The sequence below is a fragment of the Pocillopora damicornis genome, chromosome 14, assembly GCF_964200805.1.
Source record: "Pocillopora damicornis chromosome 14, jaPocDami1.2, whole genome shotgun sequence".
Taxonomy (NCBI): Eukaryota; Metazoa; Cnidaria; class Anthozoa; order Scleractinia; family Pocilloporidae; genus Pocillopora; species Pocillopora damicornis.
In genome coordinates, this window is record NC_142683.1 from 15,826,966 (window position 1) to 15,850,474 (window position 23,509).

Genomic DNA, 23,509 nt, shown 5'->3' on the forward strand with positions numbered 1-23,509 from the left:
GACTGAAATAGCGTCCACGTTAATCATCTGACAGCAGACTTGTAGTTCAGTGAGCTGAGCTTAAAGAAAATCAATTTTGATTTCAATGCATTCATTCGCCGTTAAGCAAATTCATAAATCTATTCAGCTGGTGTCTACAAATCTTCATTTAAGGTTTAACAGTCAAACTGTCGAACTGAACTGTCAAATCGAAATAGAAGTCAAGCTATCACACGAACGAAAACGGATTTGAAGAGAATTTTGGCAGCTCGTTGAGCCCGTTAAGAGCGTCATGTGGAAGAAAATGTTTAAACTGTTAGTGTTTTAAGTACGTGGTATCTCTGATTTGTTGTGTTTCATTTCATCAAAAAAAAATTAATGCAAAGTCTCAACTTGACATTAGCTTTCTTATGCAAATATGATACCACTATTAGGATTGGAATCGTTTAAAATGAAGAAAAAAAGAAAGAGTTTGCTGATCTTAGCTGAACGTCACGTTAAATGTGAAAGTAGGTTACTGGAAAATGTCGAATCCAGTAGCACGAATTCCTTGGTATATAGGAAGGTCTTAAGCGCGGTTATTCTTCGGCGATTATTCCACCTTTGTGATAGCATAGTTCTACTGAGGATGAGGATGGAGATTTACAACTGTGTAGCTGTGTCTTGTTGAAGGTATTGTTCACTGTATTGATTTCTTTGTATGATTGGCACAATGGGAGTAAAATTTATTATCTAAAGTAAACGTAAATCGAATTTACATTAATCAGAATTAATAGTGATGTTCGTCAATGATTTTGTTTTAAAAATATTTCCCGCCTTTAAGAGTTTGAAACTTAAAGCCTCAATCAACTCGCCATCTCTGTGTCTTCACGTCAGACGAGTCATGACTGCGCTGGAAAATGCTGTATTTTCTTTAAACGACGCAAAGATTTTCATAGCGCTGTATTGTGATGTAAATTGCGGAAGAGAGAAGTAAAGTGCTATCTAGGGGTGCATGTTGCTTTTTATGATCCATCAAATATTTTTGCCCGCGAGCAATTGGTGTAAACGCAGCTAGTAACTAAATATCCCACAGCTAATACTGGGTGATATCCGAGAATATCACGCAAGCGATATTCCCCGATTTGTAAACCTTACGTCCACCTCGATAAGCCTTCGTTTAAACTTTAATTCAATTCAGTGAGCTGTTCATAAAGATTTTTTCACGAGCGTTGCAAAATAGTTGAAGGATAAAAATCACAATAGCCTCTATTTTGCACGAAAATATGTTCGGATATTTGTCCTTGGACATTGTCTGTCCCTCGAAGCTCACAGTTTTGGCATCGTGGAATAGATAATGTCCGCGGACAAACATCCTTAATTATTTTCGCGCCAAATTGGAGCAATAGTTTATAGAGTGCTGTATGGTGATGTAAAATTCAGTAGAGGGAAGCACAGGTCTATTTAGGGGTTCATATTGTTGTGATGCGCTGCACAGTTACTACATTTGACGGATTTACAGTGCTACTCAGGGGTATAATGTTGTATTGTGCTGTATTATGATAAAAGTTGCAGTAGAGGGATGTATATTGCTATTTAAGGGAGGGGAAGAGGGCATAAAGACGTCCGTATTCGAGGAGTTTATTCTACAACGTAAGGAGACATGGAGTCTAATAACCGACGAAACGTGTTTGCTCATAATGAATCTCTCGGGCTGTTATCGACTACCTCTTAGGAAGCATTACAATAACTTAACCTTTCTTAATTTTTGTTTATTCAAAACTCTTTTTCAAGGTCCTCTCTGCGTCTACATCCAAGATGGCGGCTATCGACTCGGAGAAGTCTGTGGATTGGCCTGCTGCCATCTTGGATTCGCGATGTAGGTAGACCCTGGGCGAGAGTTTGATCCATTCCCAATCAGATGATAGAGAGAAGCCTTAATTTGGACATTGAAGGACTCGTTTCCAACAAAATGTATCGATTATGTCGCAGAGACTTGGTGGGAGCTCTTTCGTTTTATAGCTGCTACTATGATGAGAGGACTGAGGAGAGCAAACACTGGCACGTGAGACTTAAAACTGAGAGACCATGTGGACTGGGAATGAGTCGAAAAGAAAACTGAGATTTTACCAGAAATGATGCTAAGAGGACACTATCCTAAAGTGAACAAAATAAGCATAATAACAACTACTCTGGGGAAGTAAGGAGGTATATGAGTTGTAAGAGACCTGACGTTGCGCGAGGACGAGACGAATGAAAACTGAAACAGACAAGGAGATAGTCGCGTCTAATGAAGCGCGTAGAAGAATAAAGTTGAGGGCGATGAAAGAAGTGCGCGTAAAAATGGGAATAAAGGAAAAGTACGATGAAAAAAAGGGAAGGAACCAAAGGAAGGAGAAAAAAGAGATGCGCAAATGTGAAAAGGTGTAAAAACTTGTGTGAGGATAAAGGTAAAAAGGGCGCACACAGGTAACAGTATGAACACGTCCGTCGGCATTCAAAATCGTGTGACAATATGGAGAACGGTAGACAGTGAAAGAGAAACAATCGAAGAGGTGGCGAGCGTTTGTTAAGTGGGTCAGTACACTGTCAGCTGCAAAGATTATCAACTTGACGGGTCAAAATAAGCATTGAAGTCCCCATAGGATCTGTTCTCTCTACATCTCACGTGAATCCCTAGAATATGGAGACAGACAATGAAAATCAACGCAGTTTTGTATTTTATACACTCTCTATTTCTCTTACACAAAAAAGTAAAAAAAAGTACAATACAAACTGCAATAAATTGTTCAAGGCATTAAGTAAAGTACGCGCTGAACGGAGACACTAAAATGAACCCATTTATTCCCAAGACTGATCATAACTTAAATTCTTCTCACAAAATTAATGCACCGACAAACATGGTGTCAATAAGAATTAGAGAAAATCTAAACTAGCGGATTATTTTTCACTAGAAACGTTATGTTTCATCGAATTCCCAGAATGAAGCGACAAAGAAACACATTCTTATCAGTTGGGAGAATTTTTCTTCAGAACTTGGGAGTTAATGAGTTAATGTATAAACTAAGGTAAATGGACAAATAGCTTCAACTTTAAATACAAATAGCATCAAAACAATTCACACGAAATACACTGACATTATAAAAGCATATTTGGTTAAAACTGTCCCAGCTTGTTGTTAAAATCCTACGTTACATCATATTCAACCGTGTGCGAGGTTAACTATTACATTTTATACCAGCATATACCAATGGTAGTTATGAAAACCTGCCAAAAATTAAGATTGATTTTACAAAAATTTCTTTTAAAACAGCCGTGATACATTATACCTTAAACTTTTGACCACATAACGGGTTCTAATCACAAAGCGTGCTCGGAATACCTAAGTATAAATTCTTAAATCTAAGAAAGATATCATCCCACATCTTCAAATTATACTAAGGTAAATTTAAAGCCATGAAAAAAATTTGAACTGGAAATTTTCAAAAAAATGCAAGTTTTATCCTGAAGCCGTCAACCTTTTTACTGACTACATTTACATTCATTCATAAACATTTTCACCAGAATAATTCCCATCGAGGACTACATGGCTTACTTCAACTGTTTCCCTAATTCATTAGCGTAAACATTTTCCTACTAGAAACAACAAATTCCATGTCACATACATTAAAAGTCATAGCTATGGAAACTTCAGTTAAAGTAAACTCTGCTTCGCTATTTCCTTGTTTAGATTACATGGACAATTTGTCTGTCGTGGTTTTTTAAAACAAACAGATGAGTGTTTGATAAAACGGACTAAAATTCATCAAACTCGTTTGATTGAAAGCAGGCCGTTGTAGTCAGCTCTTTGACTTGTTGTAGGCCTTTTTCCTGGGAAATTTCAATTTTTGTTTCAACATTTGTAAGAGTCATATTAGAAAAGTCAAGTGGGCGGAAAAAAATTGTTGGCCGGGCCCACGGGACTAGAGGCTGGCCACACCCCTGAGAGTAGGTCTAATGTCTCTAACATATGGTCAGTAAATTCAACAACACCAACAACATCATCTCTGATGATTGCTTCTTCAAATTAAGCTTAGAATGGCAATCTTGGCACTGATGGAATTGGATTGCATTAAAATGAATTGAAAAAAAGTTGAAAATGATAATCAATTTTTTTGTAAAGATAATTGCAAATTGCAACAAAGTAATTTATGACGTAGAAAAACCATTAAGATCAATTCACATATGGCTGCGAATTTTGCAAATCAAATTTTTTAAATTAAAATTTCGCCACCTTTTGCAAATGACAAACTGTTTCTTTGCTTATCAAAAGCTTAGAGTATCAACGTAATTAAAACCCTGTGGACAAGCTCCTGGTTGTGTACAAGAAAAAAACCTTCAAATTATTTCCCATACAACTGATTGCAATAAACGAATAGATCTGAGTGTCCTTTTGGCGAAACGAAAACCTCGTAGTCGCCTTCAACAACTTCAGGCATTAACAACAAAAGCCTTGTTGCATCTTGTTCTCTTCGCAAGCATCTAAATTTGTAAAGGTAAAAAAATAGCAATTCCATTGAACAAAATATACTGAAATAGTCTGTTTTATTTCTTCATCAAAGTAAAGTCACACATCTCAAGTTCCATTTAACAAAAAAGTGAAAAGTCATGAAAAATAGCCAAAAAGCGCCAAAATAGAGAAGCATTTAAACCTTCCAAGTTCCTGCGTCATTCATTTTGAGATGACATAAAAAGTTTTCATTTATGTGATTTCATATTTAAATTTTCTCTTCCTTTGCCATGAAGTCAAGAGTGACGTCATCTCCAATCAGCAAAAAGGGCGCCCAGTGTTTGATGTCGCAGAACTTGTCTGATTCTCTGAGGCTTTTCATGGCCAGGTTCAGTGACTCGCTTGCTCGTTTACCTCCTGCATGGTGTTGATAAAAGTATTTCATGAACTCAAGAGCAGCCTCGTCTTCAATCGCCCACAGGGACACCACAACAGACCGAGCACCAGCCCCCATAAAAGCGCGCGCAATGCCAACCACACCTTCAGCCTTGATTTCGCCCTGGCCGCTGTGGCAGCAACTAAGCACAACAAGTTTGGCCCGAAGTTGAGCATTCAGCACTTCTCCAGTTGTTAAAATGTAATCCTCCTCCGTTGGCACAGTAGACATTCGGTCTGGGTCAGGTGTAAGAGCAATTTCGCCAGTTTCCATACATCCGTGTGCCGCAAAGTGAACTAAGGAAACGGAACTGAGTCTTTTCAACACCTCACGTTTCGTGGCCTGACTGCCTGTGATTGGCGTGATATTCAGAATTTTTCCGATCATTTCTACTTCTTCTTTAGCATACTTAAGCTGTTCGAGAGGTTTCTCTCCCTCGCTGTTAGTAACCTCCGCTACCCATGGATCTCCTACAAGCAACGCGCCACTGCTTTTGTGATAATCATCTGGGCAATCGGCGATGAGTCTAAGACTTGTCAACGATGGAGCGAGTCGGATTCTGAACGATTCACACAAGTATTTAGAATTACCATCCTTCAATGCAGCGTAAGGAGCAAGCCACAGGGGTCCATCGGGAATAATGACTAGCTCATCCCCTTGAACCAGGTCAGCCACTGTCTCCCATGCATTTGTTCATTTTGCTCGTTCGCTCTTTTATTTGTTCGTTCGCCCGATCTTTGTTCGTTCAATCATTAGTTTGCTTTCTCTTTGTTTATTCACTCGTTTGCTTTCTCTTTACTCGTTCCCTTTTTCTTTTTTTTTTTTACTCACTCGTTTCCTCTCTCTTTCTCTTACCCATTCGTTCCTTTTCTCTTTCATTCTCTTTGTTTCAGTCACCCGTTCGCTGTCTCCGTTCTTCACTCACTCGTTCGTTTTCTCCTGCATTCTTTGGTTACCTCGCTCTTTTGTTCAAATTTTTTCAGTCAATATTTCACTGTATCTCTTATCCTTTTTTTTTTTTTTTTTTTTTTTTTTTTTTTTTTTTCCTTGTCACCCACGGGTCCTTCCCTTTTCTGTTGGTTTGTTGGCATGCCCTTTCGTTAGCCACTCCGTCGCTTTTTGGTTTTCTGACCCCCTCTCCCCCTTCCTTACCCCCTCCCCCTCAAGTTTTTTCTCTTCTGTCCTTCTGTCCCCTCCTCTCTTCCTATTTGCTATTTTTTCGTGTTGAACTCGCAAAGGAACGTATCACATTTCAATCCTTCAAAAGGATGTTTTATTGAAAAATTTTTTTATAAAACTGGTTATTCGTCATACGTCGTCCATGGGACTGCTTTTCGTGTTTTTCTATCTCATCTTTACTGTAGGAGGAAAGAAACCTTGCATTGGTGATCATTTTCACATTTGACTTAAAAGTTGACTCGCACAAACTACACACACTCCCACCCCCTGGTTCAATCGGTTTGCTTTTTCTCACCGATCAATTGATCGAATTATCCGGGACCCTGGGAACGAGATCGACTCATTTTTTTCTTGGGTGCAGTAATGACTGATCATTCTCGTCTTCAGGTCTTCAAATTTGTACTATCTGTTGTAAATGACGATGTCATTGACATAAAATAACTGAGTGACCGAGAATGAGTCGCACGAAACTATTCCATGTATAACACGAGACATGGACCGCTTTGTTCTCGTCCCCATGTTTTCTTACGCTGTCACGGGCGCACACGTGACCGAAGGAAGCGATAACTCTGAGAGCCAGGATGAGCTGTGCAGGAAAGCAAAATTTTTCCAAGAGAAGTGTGCCGATCTTGTGCATGCGCGTGAAAATTTGAAAGGCTACAAGAATTAGAATTTCTGAGGCAACTTAACCGCACATCGTTGTGTGTTAGTGTTTAGAAATTTCTCTACAGGGTTCACTTACCCTTGACGTCTAATGCATTAGCAGGGAAGTGTTTCCCTCAGGACATGTTAGAGATATTTTCGGCGTAAGGACGTAAGTCTTTTGGTTTGGAGCATCTGGCATCGGAATCGTAAATACATCCTTAGAGTTATCTTTGGACACACTAAGGACGGAAAGCGAGGTAGTTTACTATGGGATTAGGCTAGAATTTGTATAGAGTTATACGAGTGCATTGGTACCGTCAAGAGAAAAAGGGAAATTTACCAGGAAATTCTGAGAAAAATTCACGCCACCGCATCAACCTCGTTTTCAGGATCCCTCTCTGATCCTTGGAACGAGACTGAACTGCAATTCCACTTAATCGTTGTATGGGTTCAATGCCAGGCTGCCGTGATTGTCACTTAGCCCCAATTGCTCTGTGCCACGGAGGTATTGTTTTCTAGCCGTTTGGTCTTTTGGTTTTTATTTTCAAATGAACAAGCTTTTCCTCCGTGAGAAATATCGCCAACACTTCGAGAGGCCCCGTACTGATAATTTTTCGATTTTCGGGGGCCGATTATTTGGCATTTTGGCCGTAAGGTGGGCGCTTATTCAGGGGAGGGTGCTTATTCGCGGAAATACTTTATATTTTGTATAGCAACCCCACTTAGCCCAAATGGATAGCGATAAAAACTACTATCCTAGGGTTTGGATCTGGAAGAGGAAATTGTAAAAACTACCTTTGGTAGGGATTACTTGCCAACGCTGTACTTGAAAGATAAGCATCTTCAGCTGTCATGCCAAACTCCTTTCGAATCAGCGTGCGTTGTCTATGAAACCAAACACGTTTGTCACATAGAAGAAAAGTGTCTTGTTCCCAACAACCTCAAGCCGGAGACTGTCGAAAAAGCCTCTCGGTATTTGCGGTAGTACTTCACCAAAGACTTGTCCGCTTTCATTCTCCTCAAGATATTTATAAAACACGTGAAGAGCATGTTACATCATTATTGAGTGATTGAATATTTCAAGTCTAAAAAGAACTTCAGCGGGTTACATTACCCTCAGAAAAAGGCCAATTGAGTCTCTCAAGCTGATATATAATAAATATTTTAATAACCTCGTTTTCTCAATCCGTATTGTAGGTTGCAGGACCTCGTTTTTTCTGCCCGGATTTATGGCCCGCGAACTTCGCATTGCGGGCATAACTTTGAGCGAAAAGAAAAAAACTCGAATTCGGTTAGTAAGGGTTACCTTTTTTGAACAAGATGTATAAGCCACAACATGATGGCTCCTGAAACAATTGCGAGTAGCGACACCATTAGTGCCAAGGTAGAGATCTTCATTGGTGTTGGAGATGCAGGATGACCGACGAGACTTCCATGATTAACTTTTATAACAGGAGAGCTTGAAGTAGTAACCGCTGTAGATAACATGCAGATAACATAAGGGTAACGGTGGTCTGCGCAATATTGGTGACGCAAATCTCGTTAGCGAGCTAAGCATTATTACTAATAGGTCATTATGGAATTTAGTATCCACTGTGTAATGCAAGTCACAGCAAAATGATAATTGTGTTGGGTGTCACTAAAATTAGAAAAGTAGCGAATTTTGAGCCGGTCACAATCGCTTTGTCAAAAGCTTGGCAAAATTAAAAATTCTGAGTCCTCAACGAAAAACCGATGCTTGTAAAATGTAGGTTGTTCAAAACGAACCAACAGCATATTATATTTGGTAGTAAAATCATTATCAATAAAGCTGTTATCGAAAGGTCACAGTACAACATTTTGTACACGAGTCGACGTATCCTGGAAACAGTAAGTCAAATGATACAAGACAAGAACTGAAGATTAATCCATTTGTGATACTTACAACTTGCGTTGTTCCGACCCACGTCTCTGTAAACAAAACTTGCGCTGTTAGCTGCAGCAGAAGAAGACAAAATTTCGAAACTTAACAAAACTGTATTTTAGAGAAGCGACAATTTTTGACTGCTAATTGAAAGATCATTTTTCAGATGAGTAAACATTGTAATACACCTGAGCAGAGCCTGGAAGGTGTCATCACAGTGTTTTCGTAAAACGAAGATTTGTAAAGCGAATGAAAACAATGCGCAAAATGTCAGTGATCTAAGACGCTTCTACTCAAACCTTTTTGAAGGAGAAATAGGTTGACAATGGACAGCAAAATAATCAGCTGATGCTTTGGTCGCATTGGTAGAGATAACGAATTCGTAACGTTTTCTAGTTGATTTGTTTCTTGCATACGGAAGACGTCCAAGGCGTCGCAAGGAAATATTTCTGCTTTGAAAATTCTTGCGAAATTCCTTTTTTAGCGCGAGTTGGTGTTTATGACGTGCAGAACCGCTTTTGATTGGTCGAAATCCGTGACATACGCGTGCTAAAACACGCTTCCCTACGATAAATTAACAAAAGAATGGATCGCTGTTTACTATGCGCTATTGCTGTCATCCCTTGACAAAAAGCTTTACACTCGTTTGAGGCTTTATTCCAGTCAACAACTATCTTTTGTTTTTTTCTTGGAAATAATAATCTCCATATGTAAAAGTTTCACCTTGAATGTGACGCATAATTTATCTTTTACAATACTGTAATTTAAACAAAATGTCTTATTTGCTCAGGTTCATTCGAGTTCGATTAAGTATCTCTACAGATACAATAAGACCACACTAGTCATCATATTTCGTACTACCACTGAACGAAACTGACGATGACTTGACGATATTTTTCAGTCCACCATTCAAAGTGGGAAAATTCATTTGAATTTTAAATACGCTTAAAATTAATATTCAGAGGTATCGATCAGTCTTGCACGTGGAAAGAGCTTACGAACTGCAAGAACATTCAGCTTCGTTTGCGTTATTCCAGGGCCTGAAAACACTTTACTTAAACGTCATTTCCTTCAGATATTGTTTATTCTGTCAAGGCAGGCGTATGTTTCTCCGAGGTTGCTGAATTGAGAGATATTTGTGAGCTCCGCGTTGAGGATTAAGGAAGTTGACATTGTTTTGTTAAATGCTGGGGCTTACATTAATTTTTCGATCCGAATATTGATCTTGCCACTTTAAAAAGTGAAGTACCAACATAAACAAAGGTTGAGGGGCGCGGCCACGACTTTGAAGGAGGGGCCACAATGTGTCACACCCAGGGTACGGTACCTACCCGACTGTGATGTCGACATCCACGTTGTGTTTGACTAAAAGTTACATTTCATAAGATGAGCAGTGAGTGAGTAACACATACTGTGTGGATTCTCCAGATTCGCTCTTTTTAGCCGCTTGAATTCTAAGGCTCTCATGTTCCCCAGGTGACTGTAAAAAAAGCGTCACTTCAAAAAGAGGTGAGGAGCATTTGAACACACCAAGGTCACCCCCGAGCTACATCCCTCTTGTTGACATTTATCCCAAGATTACCCCGAGCCACGCCCCTGTCGTTAGCTTGTATCCCAAGGACACCCCGAGCCACGCTCCTGTTTGTGCCTTGTATTCCGTGAGCCTTCTGAGTTACGTCTCTGATGATTGCGTGTGTTTACATTGAATTTCTCTTTTATTTCACATTCCAGAAAGCGTCAGGCAAAGAATGTCTCGAGATCAAGAAATTCAACGAGAGAAAAGACGGATAGCCTCTCAGGAGGTTAGTTATATATCATTTTTTTCAGAAACGAATTAAGTGATTATTTGCGTTTAGAAATCTGATCTACACTAGACGCTAAACCTGTATTTAAAGAATGTCTGCAATTAAGACCAGACCAAAGTCGACAATGAAGGAAAAAAGCAAGCAAATGAAATTTTATTTTCAAAAAATTGACGCCAGTTTCTCTCAATGTTTTGATCTTTCAATCTTTCTCAAACTAAGGTGTTTTTCAACAGTTTTCAGCTCTGCCGTTTTGATTAGTTACTTAGTGTCTGTTGATGTAAACCGCTTTAGTTATTTTTTACGTAGTGCGTGAATCCATCTGCCTATCTAGGTTACCAAAGCAACGATTTAGCCCATCAAGTACTCATCCCATTTCAACATTAAGTGCTAACAGCACTTACAAAATAATTACAAGTCTTTAATCAATAGATTTCCTTTCTGCCGAGGGAATGACTTAAGACTGACTTATCACTACAACTTGTATCCACATTGTTAATCCAAGCTATTATCTGATGACATGGTAGTATTCGTGCCAAAAATATTGTCGTAGATAATCGAAAGAGTTTAGGCGTTCACTCGATGGCAAATTTCTGCAATGAGCTCATAGAATAAGCTTAGCAATAGTAGAAAGTTTGGACAGAATTGTCAAACCTGTCCCAACTACTTAGGCTATAATAAATATCCGACGATTCTTATCTATAAATTAGAAAGCGTCCCCTTAACTCACTAACAAACTATAAGATTCATTGCTGCGTGTCGTAACTCTTGAGGCTGAACTGAATTCCTTATAAGCCAGATTTTTTCTTGTCTGATATTTCGGTTTTATTTCATTCACAAAAACGGCTTAGTTTTGGAGCAATGTAGCCCATAAGACTAAAAGCAAACAGTTAAAAGAATACCTCAAAAATAGATTTTCAAAGGATTTTTTTTTAACAAAAATTCGTTCCTGAACCTCTTTAATATTGGATTGTTGAGACCAACTTTTTAGAGAATTCTCTAAAAATATAAGTAGATATTTCTCTTAAGCTGACTTTTGTTGAAAATCTCGACACTTTTATATTTATCGAAGAAAGAACAGGGAATTTTCTCTACCTTTTGAGAACGAAAACTTTTTTTTTAAGCCTGTTTGCGAAATATCGTTGCTCTTAGAACTAAGACCAACTTTTTAAGAGAATTATCGAAAATACGTAAAAACTGTTTTCTCGAAACATCCTTGTACTTTTTCTTAGACTTGTACCAAATAGACTTTTTTTCAATATTAAATAAAGAACAAGGAACCTACTTTACCTCTGGGAATTAATGTAAAGTTAAATCACATGTCACATGTATTATCATTACTTCTATTTCTGTAGACAATTTGGTTGAGAATTCATTTGAATTCCGAATGAATTTTTTCAATTTTATCAAACAATTCCTTTTACTCCAAAATTTGATAGTTTGATAGAAAATTTTTTCGTGACAGTCGTTTTTGAGATTTTTATAGAGATTTATAGTCTGGTTTCATTTTCCTTTCATTTGATATATAAAAGAAAAGAATTTTAAAGTGATGTAGCCCTCGAAACCGAACGTAACCAACTGAATGAACGACTCAAAAAAAAATTTTCAAGAGTTTGATCCTGTGCCAGTTATGGAGCCTATATCGTAGCCTGTAGAGCATAGACCAACCCTTGAGAAAATTTTCGAAAAGTTGATTGCTGTTTTCCTTCAAAAATTTTGGATTTCATTCAAATTCTAAAGATTATTTTTTAGAATTGAGTAAAGAACAAGGAGCCAACTCAGCCTCCGTGAATGAAAATTGTTTTTTGGAGCCATTTGCTAACTATCGCAGCTCTTAAGACTAAGACCAGCTTTTGAAAAAAATTCTGTCGAAAGTCAAAAGCTACCCTCTGCAAAATTTTTATTTAATCCTGGATGAATTTTTTTCTGTGCTTTTTTTATTTTACTTTTTGGATATACAAGTTAGGACGTTAAAGGAAATTGTCGAATACAATATGATTTTTTTGGTTGTACTTTTTTTTAACAAAGCACTGACGCTGTAAACAGCATTCAGGTACCTTAATCCATATTTAGGAAAGAAATGTTCTATCGTGTTCTCAAACACCTGCGAATTCTAATCTGTTCTTACAAAAAGTGCCCATGATTCAAAGATGTTTTGAAAAATAGATTTGTCAAAGTTACAGATCACTTGAGTAGATTTTCAGGGCTGCTTATTATATTTGAGTTTTCCAGCAAAAACGTCTCAGCTGAAATATTTTAACAGATGCGTGCTTAAAATTTCAATAACGTTGTCATAGGAAAAACAACAACAACAACAAAAAAGATAAAAACCGCAAAAGCCCGATGGAATCGAAATTTATAAGCATATCAAGCTATCTCTGACCACATGTCTGGCAGTAGAACAATTTTCACAGAATTTCCACCGAAAGATTCTCTCCAATTTAATGAGAGGATCAGATGTTGTTTGGAAATTTCAAGCAATTCCCAGCGATTCCAAAAATTAAAAATTAAGAAATTAAATGCTAAGGCCGTATGCCTACTCTTTAATATTAACTTGAAATCTATTTACATTTTCCTGAGACAAGTTTACTGTAGTTAGGTGCATTTTAACTAAAGCTATTTTTCAGACATTTTTTCTAAAAATAGTTGTTTACCGAAAAACAGATTCGTTTCGACGCACAGGGACATAGAAATTGTTATTCAAATATTATCCATTGTTTTCACGCTACCACGCTATCTTTTGCAAGAACAATTGAACTCTGTGAATATTTTGTTTGTTTGCTTTTTTTTCTCGTCATAAATACAAAGACCGCGAATTTTTTCCCTTCCCTGCAAACGATAAGAAATGCAATTTAAACTAGAAGAAATGTGATTTATACAGTTGCACGAACTCTGTTGTGATCTCAGAGGAATTGCCAGCGAGAATTGAGATTAATTGCATGTGGCTGCGTAGAAGCAAATCATAATTTGTTTGCTTAAAAACATAAATAGCTCGACCCTGAATACCGGGTTTACAAATTTAACTTACGTTCATTTCGACAGCAGAAACACATTTTATGAACTACGACACAATTTATCAGCGGTTGTAATGAATTAATCGGTAAATCCGGGTTGCGTTCATGTTCCTCAACACTTCAGGAATTGAATGTTGATTGAAACTCTTCCAACACTATCACGAATTTTATGGATCATGACAACATTTATTCGCGATTGTAATGAATTCATCGTAAATCCAGGTTTCGTTCATGTTCCTCTTTTTTTGCAAGCAAACCGCACGCACAATCAAAATCCTTTCAAACAGTAATTTTCGAGGTGTATTGCATTTATTGATTCATCATTTATTTTCATCTCTTGAGAGATAAATGGTGGATATCTTTTTTTATTGTTTTTTTAGAGGGCACGGTAACGAATCTTGCAATCTGATTGGTTCTTTACCCGGTCAGTATTTTCCTATCTCTGCCCACGGGCCACGGTAACGCTTTTGTGAGTCGCCGAGTACATCCCAACTTTCGTTGTCATTTTTCATAAATATACCTCGTTTTCCGGCTGGGTAGTACTTTTAAGCAAACACGTCGGTCACTACCTCAAGCCGATAAATAACTTATGAATCCTCTCTTTTCTCTCTATCAAATCACTTTGGTTGACAGAAAAGTATTGGTTTCAGAATGAATTTTGTATAAACAATAGTGTCATTACGTTAGTTGACAAGCGGCCTAAAAACCGTCTGCAATTAATTTTAATCGTTCACAAAAAGTACCCAGAAAGTTGAAACGTGAGGTATTTGGTTACAGTTAAACTGAACGATAGAACTTTCATCCATTTAATATCTGAATTTTCTCGAGCAATTTGTTCATAGTGAAAGAGCAAACGAAGTTTTAATTTAAGTTCTACAACAAATATACGCTCCTGGTGAGTCTTTCCGATTCCGTTCAATTTGGACATTTGTACCTTAAATTGCACAACAGAAATTGAAGGAATTTTTTTTAGAAAAGGCCGCATTACATTCCCTTGTGTCTCGTTGGAGTGTGCCGTTCGAATTTAGTTTTTGTGAAGGAAAGATCAGAGTTAAACACGCCATTACAGCAAACAAACGAGCAAACTCTCACAACTTCAAAATAAAAAAATTGAATTTACTCACAATTACTTTCCTCGCCGTTTACTTAATGAACAGAGGTAAATCTTCGTACATGAATGAATGGTCGATGAGAGTGAATAATACTTTCCGTTAGATCATTAACTGATTTTGAAGAAAACATTGTCGTGACAGTCCTTGCCAAACTGGTTCTGTTTGTTTTCAAATGTTCCTACGCGTTTTTTTTTCTTGCGCGCTCTCTAATTGACAGGTGTCAGATTGTGACAGATACTTGTAAAAATAATGTTTCAAAGTTTGTTTGGAAGCCTTTTAAATCACCTTTATCGTTACGGAAATGAAAATGTTTCGCTGAGGAATCTCTCTTTAATTTGCATCACCTCTATTTTAACTACCATTAACTCGCTCAAAAATTGTTCAGTTTATGGAAGATCTTGCCGTATTTACAGCCCTAAATCATTCGGGTTCTTTCGGAAAGAATTTCGTCAAGTTTAAAAACAATAAATATGTTATTTACCGGCTAAGGGTCGGTCCGTATGGTGAAAAACTGTGACCTCGGTCTTGAAAATGCTGCCCTCGGCCTACGGCCTCGGGCAGTATTTTCAAGACCTCGGTCACAGTTTTTCACCATACGGACCTCCCAGCCGGCAAATAACATATATATATCTGTAATGCTCTAAACACGAATTAAATAGGAAAGCCCATGATCCAAGGGAACATTAGATTTTTCAGAGGTACAAAACAGATGCAGCACACATCCCACCAAGAATACAGCGATTCAGAGCTTTAATGAAGCAACCTTGTTTTGCAGTTTTGTTTAATTCTACCAAAAACCTATGTTAAGGGCTGTTTAACAGTAAAATTTCCCGCCAAAAATACGGGTGCTTATGACACGCATGCGCCGATTTTCTATACTTATTCTGTAAGTAACATCTGTTCAGATGAAGCGAATTTTCCCGCCAAAAGACTTGCTCAAAATACGCATACGCCGATTTTTTAAAAAATTTGTTTATTGATATCATCTACATTGTCAATAAAGGTAATGTTTTCTCCTTTATTGTCTTATCATATTTTTAAGTCAATTAAATTTTGTTTCAACTTGTAGTAAAATCTTTTATTTTCTCTCAATAAACCACAAATATTTGACTGATCAAATTATTTTATTTGTTGTTAGTTCTCTCTACTTGTAAGGTAATAAGATAAGTAATTATTAATTAAATCAATCAAAAGGCGCACAGGGAAAAATTTCGCGTTTTTACTAAGACTTTTGGCGGGAAAATTTGAGTGAATTTGCATAGAGTTCCCCTGGCAACTTTTAGCGTAAAAAATTTTAAGAGGTTTCCATAAAAATTTCTCGCCAAATATTATTGAACATCTTCTCATGCAACTGAAAAGGGAATGGAATCAAAAGTTCATTTCAGTCCTCGACGGCAATAAATTAACAATTTTCCGATGTCAAGTTTTTTAGGTAAAGTTTTTTTGCACAGGATGATGTTCAAGAGTGTTTAACCATGTAGGCATCCTGGCAAGTTCTAGATTCTTCAATCAGAATTTTTCCACCGAAATCTGTTTTTACTTTTATGTCCATTTAACGTTTTCAGGCTACAACTTGCCATGACCCATTCTCAGGATGAAGATCTTTAACGCAGTCAATTCCCGAATGTAACACAGGAAGATTGCAAAACAGAAAAAATATTCAAGATATTGACATGAATTGTAGAAGCAATTTGATGACTACCATGCAACAAATTTTTAGAGTTAACTCTGATTTTCATTTCCACATCTTCAGCGAACAAGTTCCCAATTTCCCATTGAATTTAATTTTTCCAGATTTTTTGTGAAAAAAATTAACGTTTCTGCATAAGTTGAGAGATCGGTCTTTTATTCAATGAAACTAAAAATAAATATATATAGAGAAAAATGAGTAACTTGAAGATTAATTCATCAGATTTTGAAAAAATTTTTTTCTCTATATTCCTGTGTGACATCGAATGACAGCACAAAAGATCTTCACTCTACAATAAGAGTTAATAAACTACACTATAGTTTAAAACAAAATGCCTGGTACAAAGAGTAAAATAATGATATTTCGTGTAGAGTCAGACCTATTTAAAAAATTTTCAAGGAAAACATGAAGGTTCAATTTGACGAGGAAGCGTTTCGCAAACCAGCAAAAAAATAAACAATTTTGACTCTCTCATTCGCTGCACCCGCTCGTTCGCTGCACCCGCTCGTTCGCTGCACCCGCTCGTTGGCTATTTTGATGCTTCGCAACTCATGTATAAAAATCGTTCTTGCGCTTTAACCATGGAATAATCTCTGTTTACTCAATAAAGTTTGAATTACCGAACTGTTATAGTTGGTTTTGAATGTTTTACAACACCAAAGTATTTCTACACAAACTCGTGCACACGGGGCAAGATTATTCCAAAAAGTCTGGGTTTTTTTCGTCACGATTAATAGGTGATGACGTTTAAGAGATAAAGCTGCAGCTAACGAATTTTCTGAACAGATCCAAATTTCGTGCGAACGTGGTGTCAAAATTTTAAAAGCAAAACACTCATTAAAGAATTAACCACCAAATGAATATACCTCTTTAGCTATGTGGTCACATCCGACATGGGTAAGAAACAGTAGCAGCCATAATTACTTTACTGCGAAGCAAGAAGATTTTTCCAAAATTGTTTCGTTCATATCTTCTATGATAATTCTCCAGATTCGGGTTTGTCTTCTCACAAATTCCCTGAGGATCCTAAGCTTCAGAAGTTAAGTATCCATACTATGATTCTTCAACATTAGTAGCACAATACTGTAGTTTAAATTTGCATGAGTAAATACTCAATTCACTACCTTTGTAACGATATTTCCACTGACGCGAATGAGGAAACTTTTCACTTTTCAATAGAGCTTCGACCTAACCTAACATCACTAAATCGCCAAAAATTTCTACGGAAGTGGTAATCCACTCCCGTTTCTGTTTCTTTCATGAATTTTGGTGATCTTTTGAGATCGTTTGTTCACAAGTTTGTTTTTAAATAAAAGCTTTAATTCGATTGGCCACCTAACTAACCTTACTTTGCCACCGATTACTTTTATTACCTTAATGTTTTAAGTGCTGATTTATCTTTGAATATGACAATTTTGGCAAGAAAAGAAAGGATATTTCTTCTGTAAGATGTCGTTCACTACACAAGCTTGAGCATCCATTTTGAATCACTCTTTACCCATTTTAAACCACGTGACCACATAGCTAAAAAAGGTTATTCATACGAAAGATCATAATTTATGCTTATTCGTCCGGAATCGATTGTAGATGGTTTATGTAACAATACAGTGCAACTTGATCGGGTAATTAACTACTCGTGATCAGGCATTATAGTTTTAAAGATGTGGCTTCGAGAACATTGGTGCAAACGTTTCAGAAACAAAAAAAAATCAGACGACCAATTTGAATAAAAAAAAACCAATAAACAAATAGAGAAAATAATATCTAATTTAACACAGTGGAAAATAGTATGAATGGTCTTGAAACGTCAAAGTCAATGTTCTCTTGCAAATTGAAACCCGCTAATTGATGGGACAAAATGAAAAATACAAGTTTTAAGATGGCACTGTAGTTATTTTTTTTTAACTTTTCACAGAAAAAAGGTGGAATGTCAACAAATGAAAAGCCTCTTAGTTGAACCAAATTAACTCATCAATTCAGTTCCTGATGATGATGGTGATGATGATGATGAGATATCAACAAATCACCTTGGTTTTCATCTGGTAATTGTCACTAAAGGCTTTTATTTTTGTGTCTAAAATTTGTCTTTGAGTGAAAGAGTCGCTCGTGTAGTGTTTCTGTCGCAGTGAAAACTCGTAAAAACTGGACCAAATAGTCTTCCGTGATGTAAATGTACGTGTAAGACCAAAAATCTTTTGATGTAAATGTCGTAATGACTCTCTTAAGAATCGTTGGTTTGTCAATGTCTTAAAGATATCGTTTGTATGTATAGGTTTCATTTTCTTTGCTTGGTCGGTTTTTCTTACATCCGTTGAAAGGAGTCTGTCCTAAGTAAGTACACCAGCTCTCTAGTCACTCTGTTCTCCCAGTCATTAGCGTGGCTTGTTGGTCAACGGTATGTATTTTGTGGTAAATCAGTTGAGATAAATTCTTCTCTTTCTTGATTTGAATAGTTCAATTTCATTTAGTCTTTTCTTAAAAAAGTTTTAAAGTTAGTGCCATTCAAAACATGTATCACCTTCTTGCGACATCAACTTAGATTTTACTGTGATACTAACCGTCAAGCAAACAAAATATGAGCGGTCGGTCCAAAAACATTAACAATTCAGTGAGTCTCGGCTTTTTTCTATTCATTTTTGTAACAATGTTCAGTTTCTATGTTTGCCGCTGCAATATCAAACATAGGGTACATCAAATGAGAGCTATCAGTGGAAATTTGAGGAAAAAATCACACCATCGCTCAATGTTTGCAGAACAATCCGTATCACTTTCAAAGAACTCCAAAAAAATGGTGGCTCAATTAATATTCACTCACCAATTGATTATTTTGAATTCGGAGCACATCTTTAATAACATCAGGCAATTGGTGTGTAGACGTTGAGTCTTCTCACAGAAATACAATAAATTATGGAGCCACCATTTTTGGCTACTGTTACTCAATAACTTCAAAGATCTTATCTTTGCAGTATCCTTTTTTTGTTTAGTGATTCCAATGTCTCCTCTTGGCCATATTCTTTCATCCTTCCATTCGTCTGAGAGCAGCACTTCCTGAAAACAAATTATTGAATTGATTAGGGATTGTTTGTTACTCTAAATATACTGGAAGGTTGGATGACAATGCTTACGAACATATGCAATCAAGAGAATTTTTAATGACAAAACGGGTATCATTTCTTTGCCCTAAAAAATTCAGTAAGAGGGGGATTTGGGAAATTAAGCCTTCAAAAATACACGTGGACACGTTCAACTAAAGATATCTTTTGCGGTCGACTTCCGAAATAATTTTTAATTTTACCCACAATTTATTACAATTATGCGTTCTGTGTCTGCAGAGGCTGACACCCTTGCTCAATCGAACAACGAGTTGAAGAGCTGCTTAACCAAAGAACTGACACGTGTTCAGCTAAGATTTTGCGACTTGTTCAGTTTTGTGAAGGATTTAAGAGTAACATTTTCTCAAGAATACGTACTCACCTTCTTCTAGAGAAACAAGGACAACTATCCGTTGTTTCTCTCTACACTTTTAGCGTCTTCCGTACAATTTACAATTTCATATTCAGCAAAGGACTGCACGAATTCACTTGCCGGCGGACAGCGTAGTCTGCTGAAAATTCTACAATTTTAGATGAATATGGATTAACATAGCTGGTGCGGAATTGATAACAAGTCTACTCGCTCATGATCAGTCAGATAGGCATGAAACAAAAGGAAAAAAAACCACGTAATGAATTTGCACGTGAAAAGAGAAAAAAATCAACAGAAATACATTGTTGACACCATTCTGTGAAAGGAAAGGATCTTGACGCTGAAAAATCCAAAAACTTCGCTGGTAGGCTTTGTAACTAAACGGTGTCTTTTCTTAAAAGAAAATCTAAAATCTGAAAAAGGCCCAAAGCCTTACTTTCAACATCGCCTTAAAATAAATATTAAGGAAAATGAAAAAGACCTATTTTCTTACGGAGGAGTGATAGATATGAGGAACGCAATATTGGTGACGGAGCAAAGTTATTTTCCCTGAAAAGAGACATAACAAATTAGCAAGATCGGAACTCATTCCCAAGGTCTTCCTGGTTTTCAAAATGGCGGCGGGCCACCTCAAAGTCTTGTGAGGATTTGGAGAAGGAAGTGTATCTCATAGCACACACCTGCGAATGTATACTGGCATCGATAACAGGAAAACATGAAAAGGAACGTTTAAAATGATAAAAGGGAATCTTTCACATGTGTTCCTGTGCCCGTCCTCATAGGATAAACCCTAACCCTAACCCTAGGCTTTTTCTCGTGTTCCCCGTTCGTCCTTATACCTTTCTCCTTAATGCGTTTCGTCATGCACTAGTAATCGCATTTTCATAGGCGCTACCATGCTTTCCGCCAAAGCAGGTATTTATTGTACGAAACTCTTTCAAATTCATGATTTCCATTATTTTTTCATACGTTTCTCTCTGGGAATTTACTGTTTCTTGCTTAATGGAGCAACAGACTGTCACGCACTAACGTAGCCACTATCGTTTTCAAATGTTCACTAAAATACAACAAGCGGCGTGTTGATTTGTCGTTGCACTCAGGCGGCGATTATTTCACAGCGTTCAAAGACTAATATTTCGCCGTTTAGAACAGACTGATGGAAATGTAGAATTTCTCCATTAGCAAAGAAATTTTTATTAGAATGCAACCATTCAAATTTCCCTACGTGGAAATCGCTTTAGGAAAACAAACGTCACGACTCGTAGAAATAACAGCGTGATCTAGTCTCCTTCGTAGCCCTTCTTAGACTCGTCACGCAACGCTCCTCCTTACTTTAAATTCCTGTCCCGTTGCGTCGCGATTCTATATGTTAAGGGAACATATAAGAATTAACTAACAATTTCGCTGGAGACACGAAAACACAGAATATTATGCCATGTGCATTTCTAACCCGATAGATAGGGAATAAACTATTTACAATTCGTTGGAGCAATTTTCTCCGTCGTTCGTATAGAGAGGAAGTTATAGAATTCTTAATAGAGCATTTCGATTGAGTGTCTTGAAACCAATGCCAAAGTTATTACATCGACCAATCAGAGGTAAGAAAATTATCTCAAAGAACCGATAGAAATTCAAAGTAAAACCAAGCAAAACTGCAAAAGTCGCGGAAACACGTGAGGGTACGAGTTGCGATTGGGTTTAGAGTTGCATCTGATTGGTTCCGAAGGGAGCGAGAGTTTCCTGGACCAATCATAGAGCGTAGTGAAACAAATCTCGGATTACTTTCGACACTCAATCGAAAATTGCACCAAATGGGATGAGAGGCCGTCACTCCCACCAATCTATACACTCTCTGTTTTACTGCTCTATCATCCATCTTATCACTGAAAAGGTGCTTGGTTAGAGAGAATATTCTTATCATCAATGAAAAGTTTCTGCCAAAAGAAACTCGTCATTTTGAATCTGAAAGTGGCTGTACCAAAGTCACGCAGAAGATCATTTATCATTTCAAAATACTCCGAGTGTTGTGCTCCCATAGACCGATGTACCTTATGAACTTGAGCAGTAAGTTCCAAAATGGTGGCGAGCAAGTTCATCAGAGAGATGGCAAATAACACCAGCACGGAAAGCTTTGACAACACAAAGATATAATTGGGATGTTGACGCTTCAGAAAATTCAACTGCGTATAATTCAAGTAGCCAACAAATATAGTTCTTAGAATATAATTAAAAGCCAAACCCATCAATATCATCCAGGAATTGAAGGATTTGGCGGATATAGCGAGCTTGACGTATCTGGTCAAGGATACAAACAAAAGAATAATCAGAGTCCAATAGGAGGGAAGGAATTTCAGCTGATGTAGGATGGCTTTGTATCCAAGAAAATCTAGAACTTTCTGCAGTGCCAAGATGATGATGATTGTGAAAACAGAGAGTGTAGCAAGCCATGTTATCACCAGTTCTTTGGAATATGGAAACACTGCGCCTTTCTCACAAAAATAGACGGTGGAATTGTCTTTGAAACAATTTACACTGCGAGTCATGTACACACATGGGCCACCAACATTCCATAGTAACAGCAAGGTAAAGCCTACAGCCCACAGTTTGACGGATCTTTTGTTTTGCCTGTCTTCGTTTGGAATAGGCAGGTAATAGCTTGAGCGGTGCAGGAGTGATGCATGCTCGTCTACGTCCACACGGGTTGTCATCATAAAATCTTCCATAAATATTCGTTCAATCACTTCGTTGTTTAAACACAATACACTGATCTCTCCTTAAAAACTGTTGATCCTTTGATCAATACTAAGGGATAAAAAAGAATCAAAGCAGAACTTTTTAGATGTACGTCGTTAGTGTCGCTTCGTAGTAAATGGAAATGTTGTTTTGATAGGCGCGTATTATATTCAGCACACAATTATTAAGAAGCACTTAACAACAACGATTCAATGCTGTGTAGTTTAGGAATTTTTCATAACAGTAAGCCGTGAAGACTACAACACCATCGTACTGGATGAAAAAGCTATGAACTAAGAGGACTCTGAACTTTGAGAAAGCAAAGGTGTTGAAAGTTTATTGTGTAAGAGTTCTCTGTGTTAAACTTAGAAAAAAATAAAAAAGATCAGCTTATGCGAATTCCTACCTGGTCCGGTAAATAGGGCAGTCATAGCTGGCCAGTTATTTTAGTAAAAAAAAGAACTATTCTTAATGTCTCAAACAAACTTATCATTTTAAAGGACGAAGACAGACGAGCAGCGAAACAACACAAGAAGCACAACATGAGTTCTGTGCGGAAGCTAGTAATGGTTTTCAATTTTTTAAATGCCGTTTCAGGGTAAACATTACAGAACTGATCACTCAAATCATACAATAATTGATTTCTAAATATTTAGTCATTATTTTAGAGAGCAAAGCCAAGGTTATTTAGTCTTTATTACGAACATTCAGCTGTCATTGCACTTACAAGTGTGTTTCAGAAAATTCAAAAGGCTTCATTAAAATCAAAAATTATTTTTTTTCTTACCTTGATATTACTCCAATGTTGTTTGTTTAAGCGAAAATCTTCAGGTCTCTGCAGTTTTGGTGAAACTTTTGCAAGGGTCTGCTTAGGATGATGCTTATGACCACAAGTACTACGTTAGCAATGACTGAAAAATCAGAATGACCAGTAATCGTCCGTTGTACCTTTACGGCTTACACCAGTCACTGCCAAGATTTGTGTCACAAAATGCGTCCCTGTTTCATGAATATAATTTCAGTTGCTGACGCATTGAGAAATGAGAAATTTAAGGGACTAAAATAGCGTCCACGTTAATCATC

At 37.2% G+C, this 23,509-nt stretch overlaps 4 protein-coding genes across 6 annotated transcripts in view; 1 reads left to right on the plus strand and 3 right to left on the minus strand.

Annotated features, from left to right (window-relative positions):
- The window catches only part of LOC149034685 (uncharacterized), a 340,415-nt gene that overhangs the window by 137,163 nt on the left and 179,743 nt on the right, over positions 1–23,509 (plus strand). The window lies entirely within an intron of this gene.
- Positions 4,024–6,276, minus strand: LOC149034696 (tetratricopeptide repeat protein 28-like). The gene is made up of 2 exons (XM_089193791.1): positions 6,198–6,276; positions 4,024–5,539 (listed from the first exon to the last, which is right to left on the minus strand). The coding sequence occupies exons 1-2, from the start codon at positions 6,274–6,276 to the stop codon at positions 4,716–4,718; spliced, it is 903 nt and encodes a 300-aa protein (XP_089049917.1). The 3' UTR covers positions 4,024–4,715.
- On the minus strand, positions 6,140–8,236 carry LOC149034697 (uncharacterized). Its single transcript, XM_089194429.1, has 4 exons — positions 8,014–8,236; positions 7,503–7,592; positions 6,805–6,946; positions 6,140–6,241 (listed from the first exon to the last, which is right to left on the minus strand). The coding sequence occupies exons 1-3, from the start codon at positions 8,193–8,195 to the stop codon at positions 6,814–6,816; spliced, it is 405 nt and encodes a 134-aa protein (XP_089050555.1). The 5' UTR covers positions 8,196–8,236; the 3' UTR covers positions 6,140–6,241; positions 6,805–6,813.
- LOC149034698 (uncharacterized) lies at positions 21,574–22,428 on the minus strand. Its single transcript, XM_089194443.1, has one exon. It carries the CDS (start codon positions 22,414–22,416, stop codon positions 21,574–21,576), a length of 843 nt encoding a protein of 280 aa, XP_089050569.1. The 5' UTR covers positions 22,417–22,428.

Excerpts from the sequence above, each read along its gene's own strand:
- LOC149034698 (XM_089194443.1), bottom strand. The coding sequence starts at position 22,416 with ATGGAAGATTTTATGATGACAACCCGTGTGGACGTAGACGAGCATGCA.
- LOC149034697 (XM_089194429.1), bottom strand. The coding sequence starts at position 8,195 with ATGTTATCTACAGCGGTTACTACTTCAAGCTCTCCTGTTATAAAAGTT. Across the intron at positions 7,593-8,013 it reads ATACATCTTGTTCAAAAAAG|ACAACGCACGCTGATTCGAA; the intron begins GTAACCCTTACT and ends TTGGTTTCATAG. Across the intron at positions 6,947-7,502 it reads GCAAGTAATCCCTACCAAAG|TGTGTCCAAAGATAACTCTA; the intron begins GTAGTTTTTACA and ends TTCCGTCCTTAG.
- LOC149034696 (XM_089193791.1), bottom strand. The coding sequence starts at position 6,276 with ATGATCACCAATGCAAGGTTTCTTTCCTCCTACAGTAAAGATGAGATA. Across the intron at positions 5,540-6,197 it reads AAAGCAGTCCCATGGACGAC|GGGATGAGCTAGTCATTATT; the intron begins GTATGACGAATA and ends ACCTGGTTCAAG.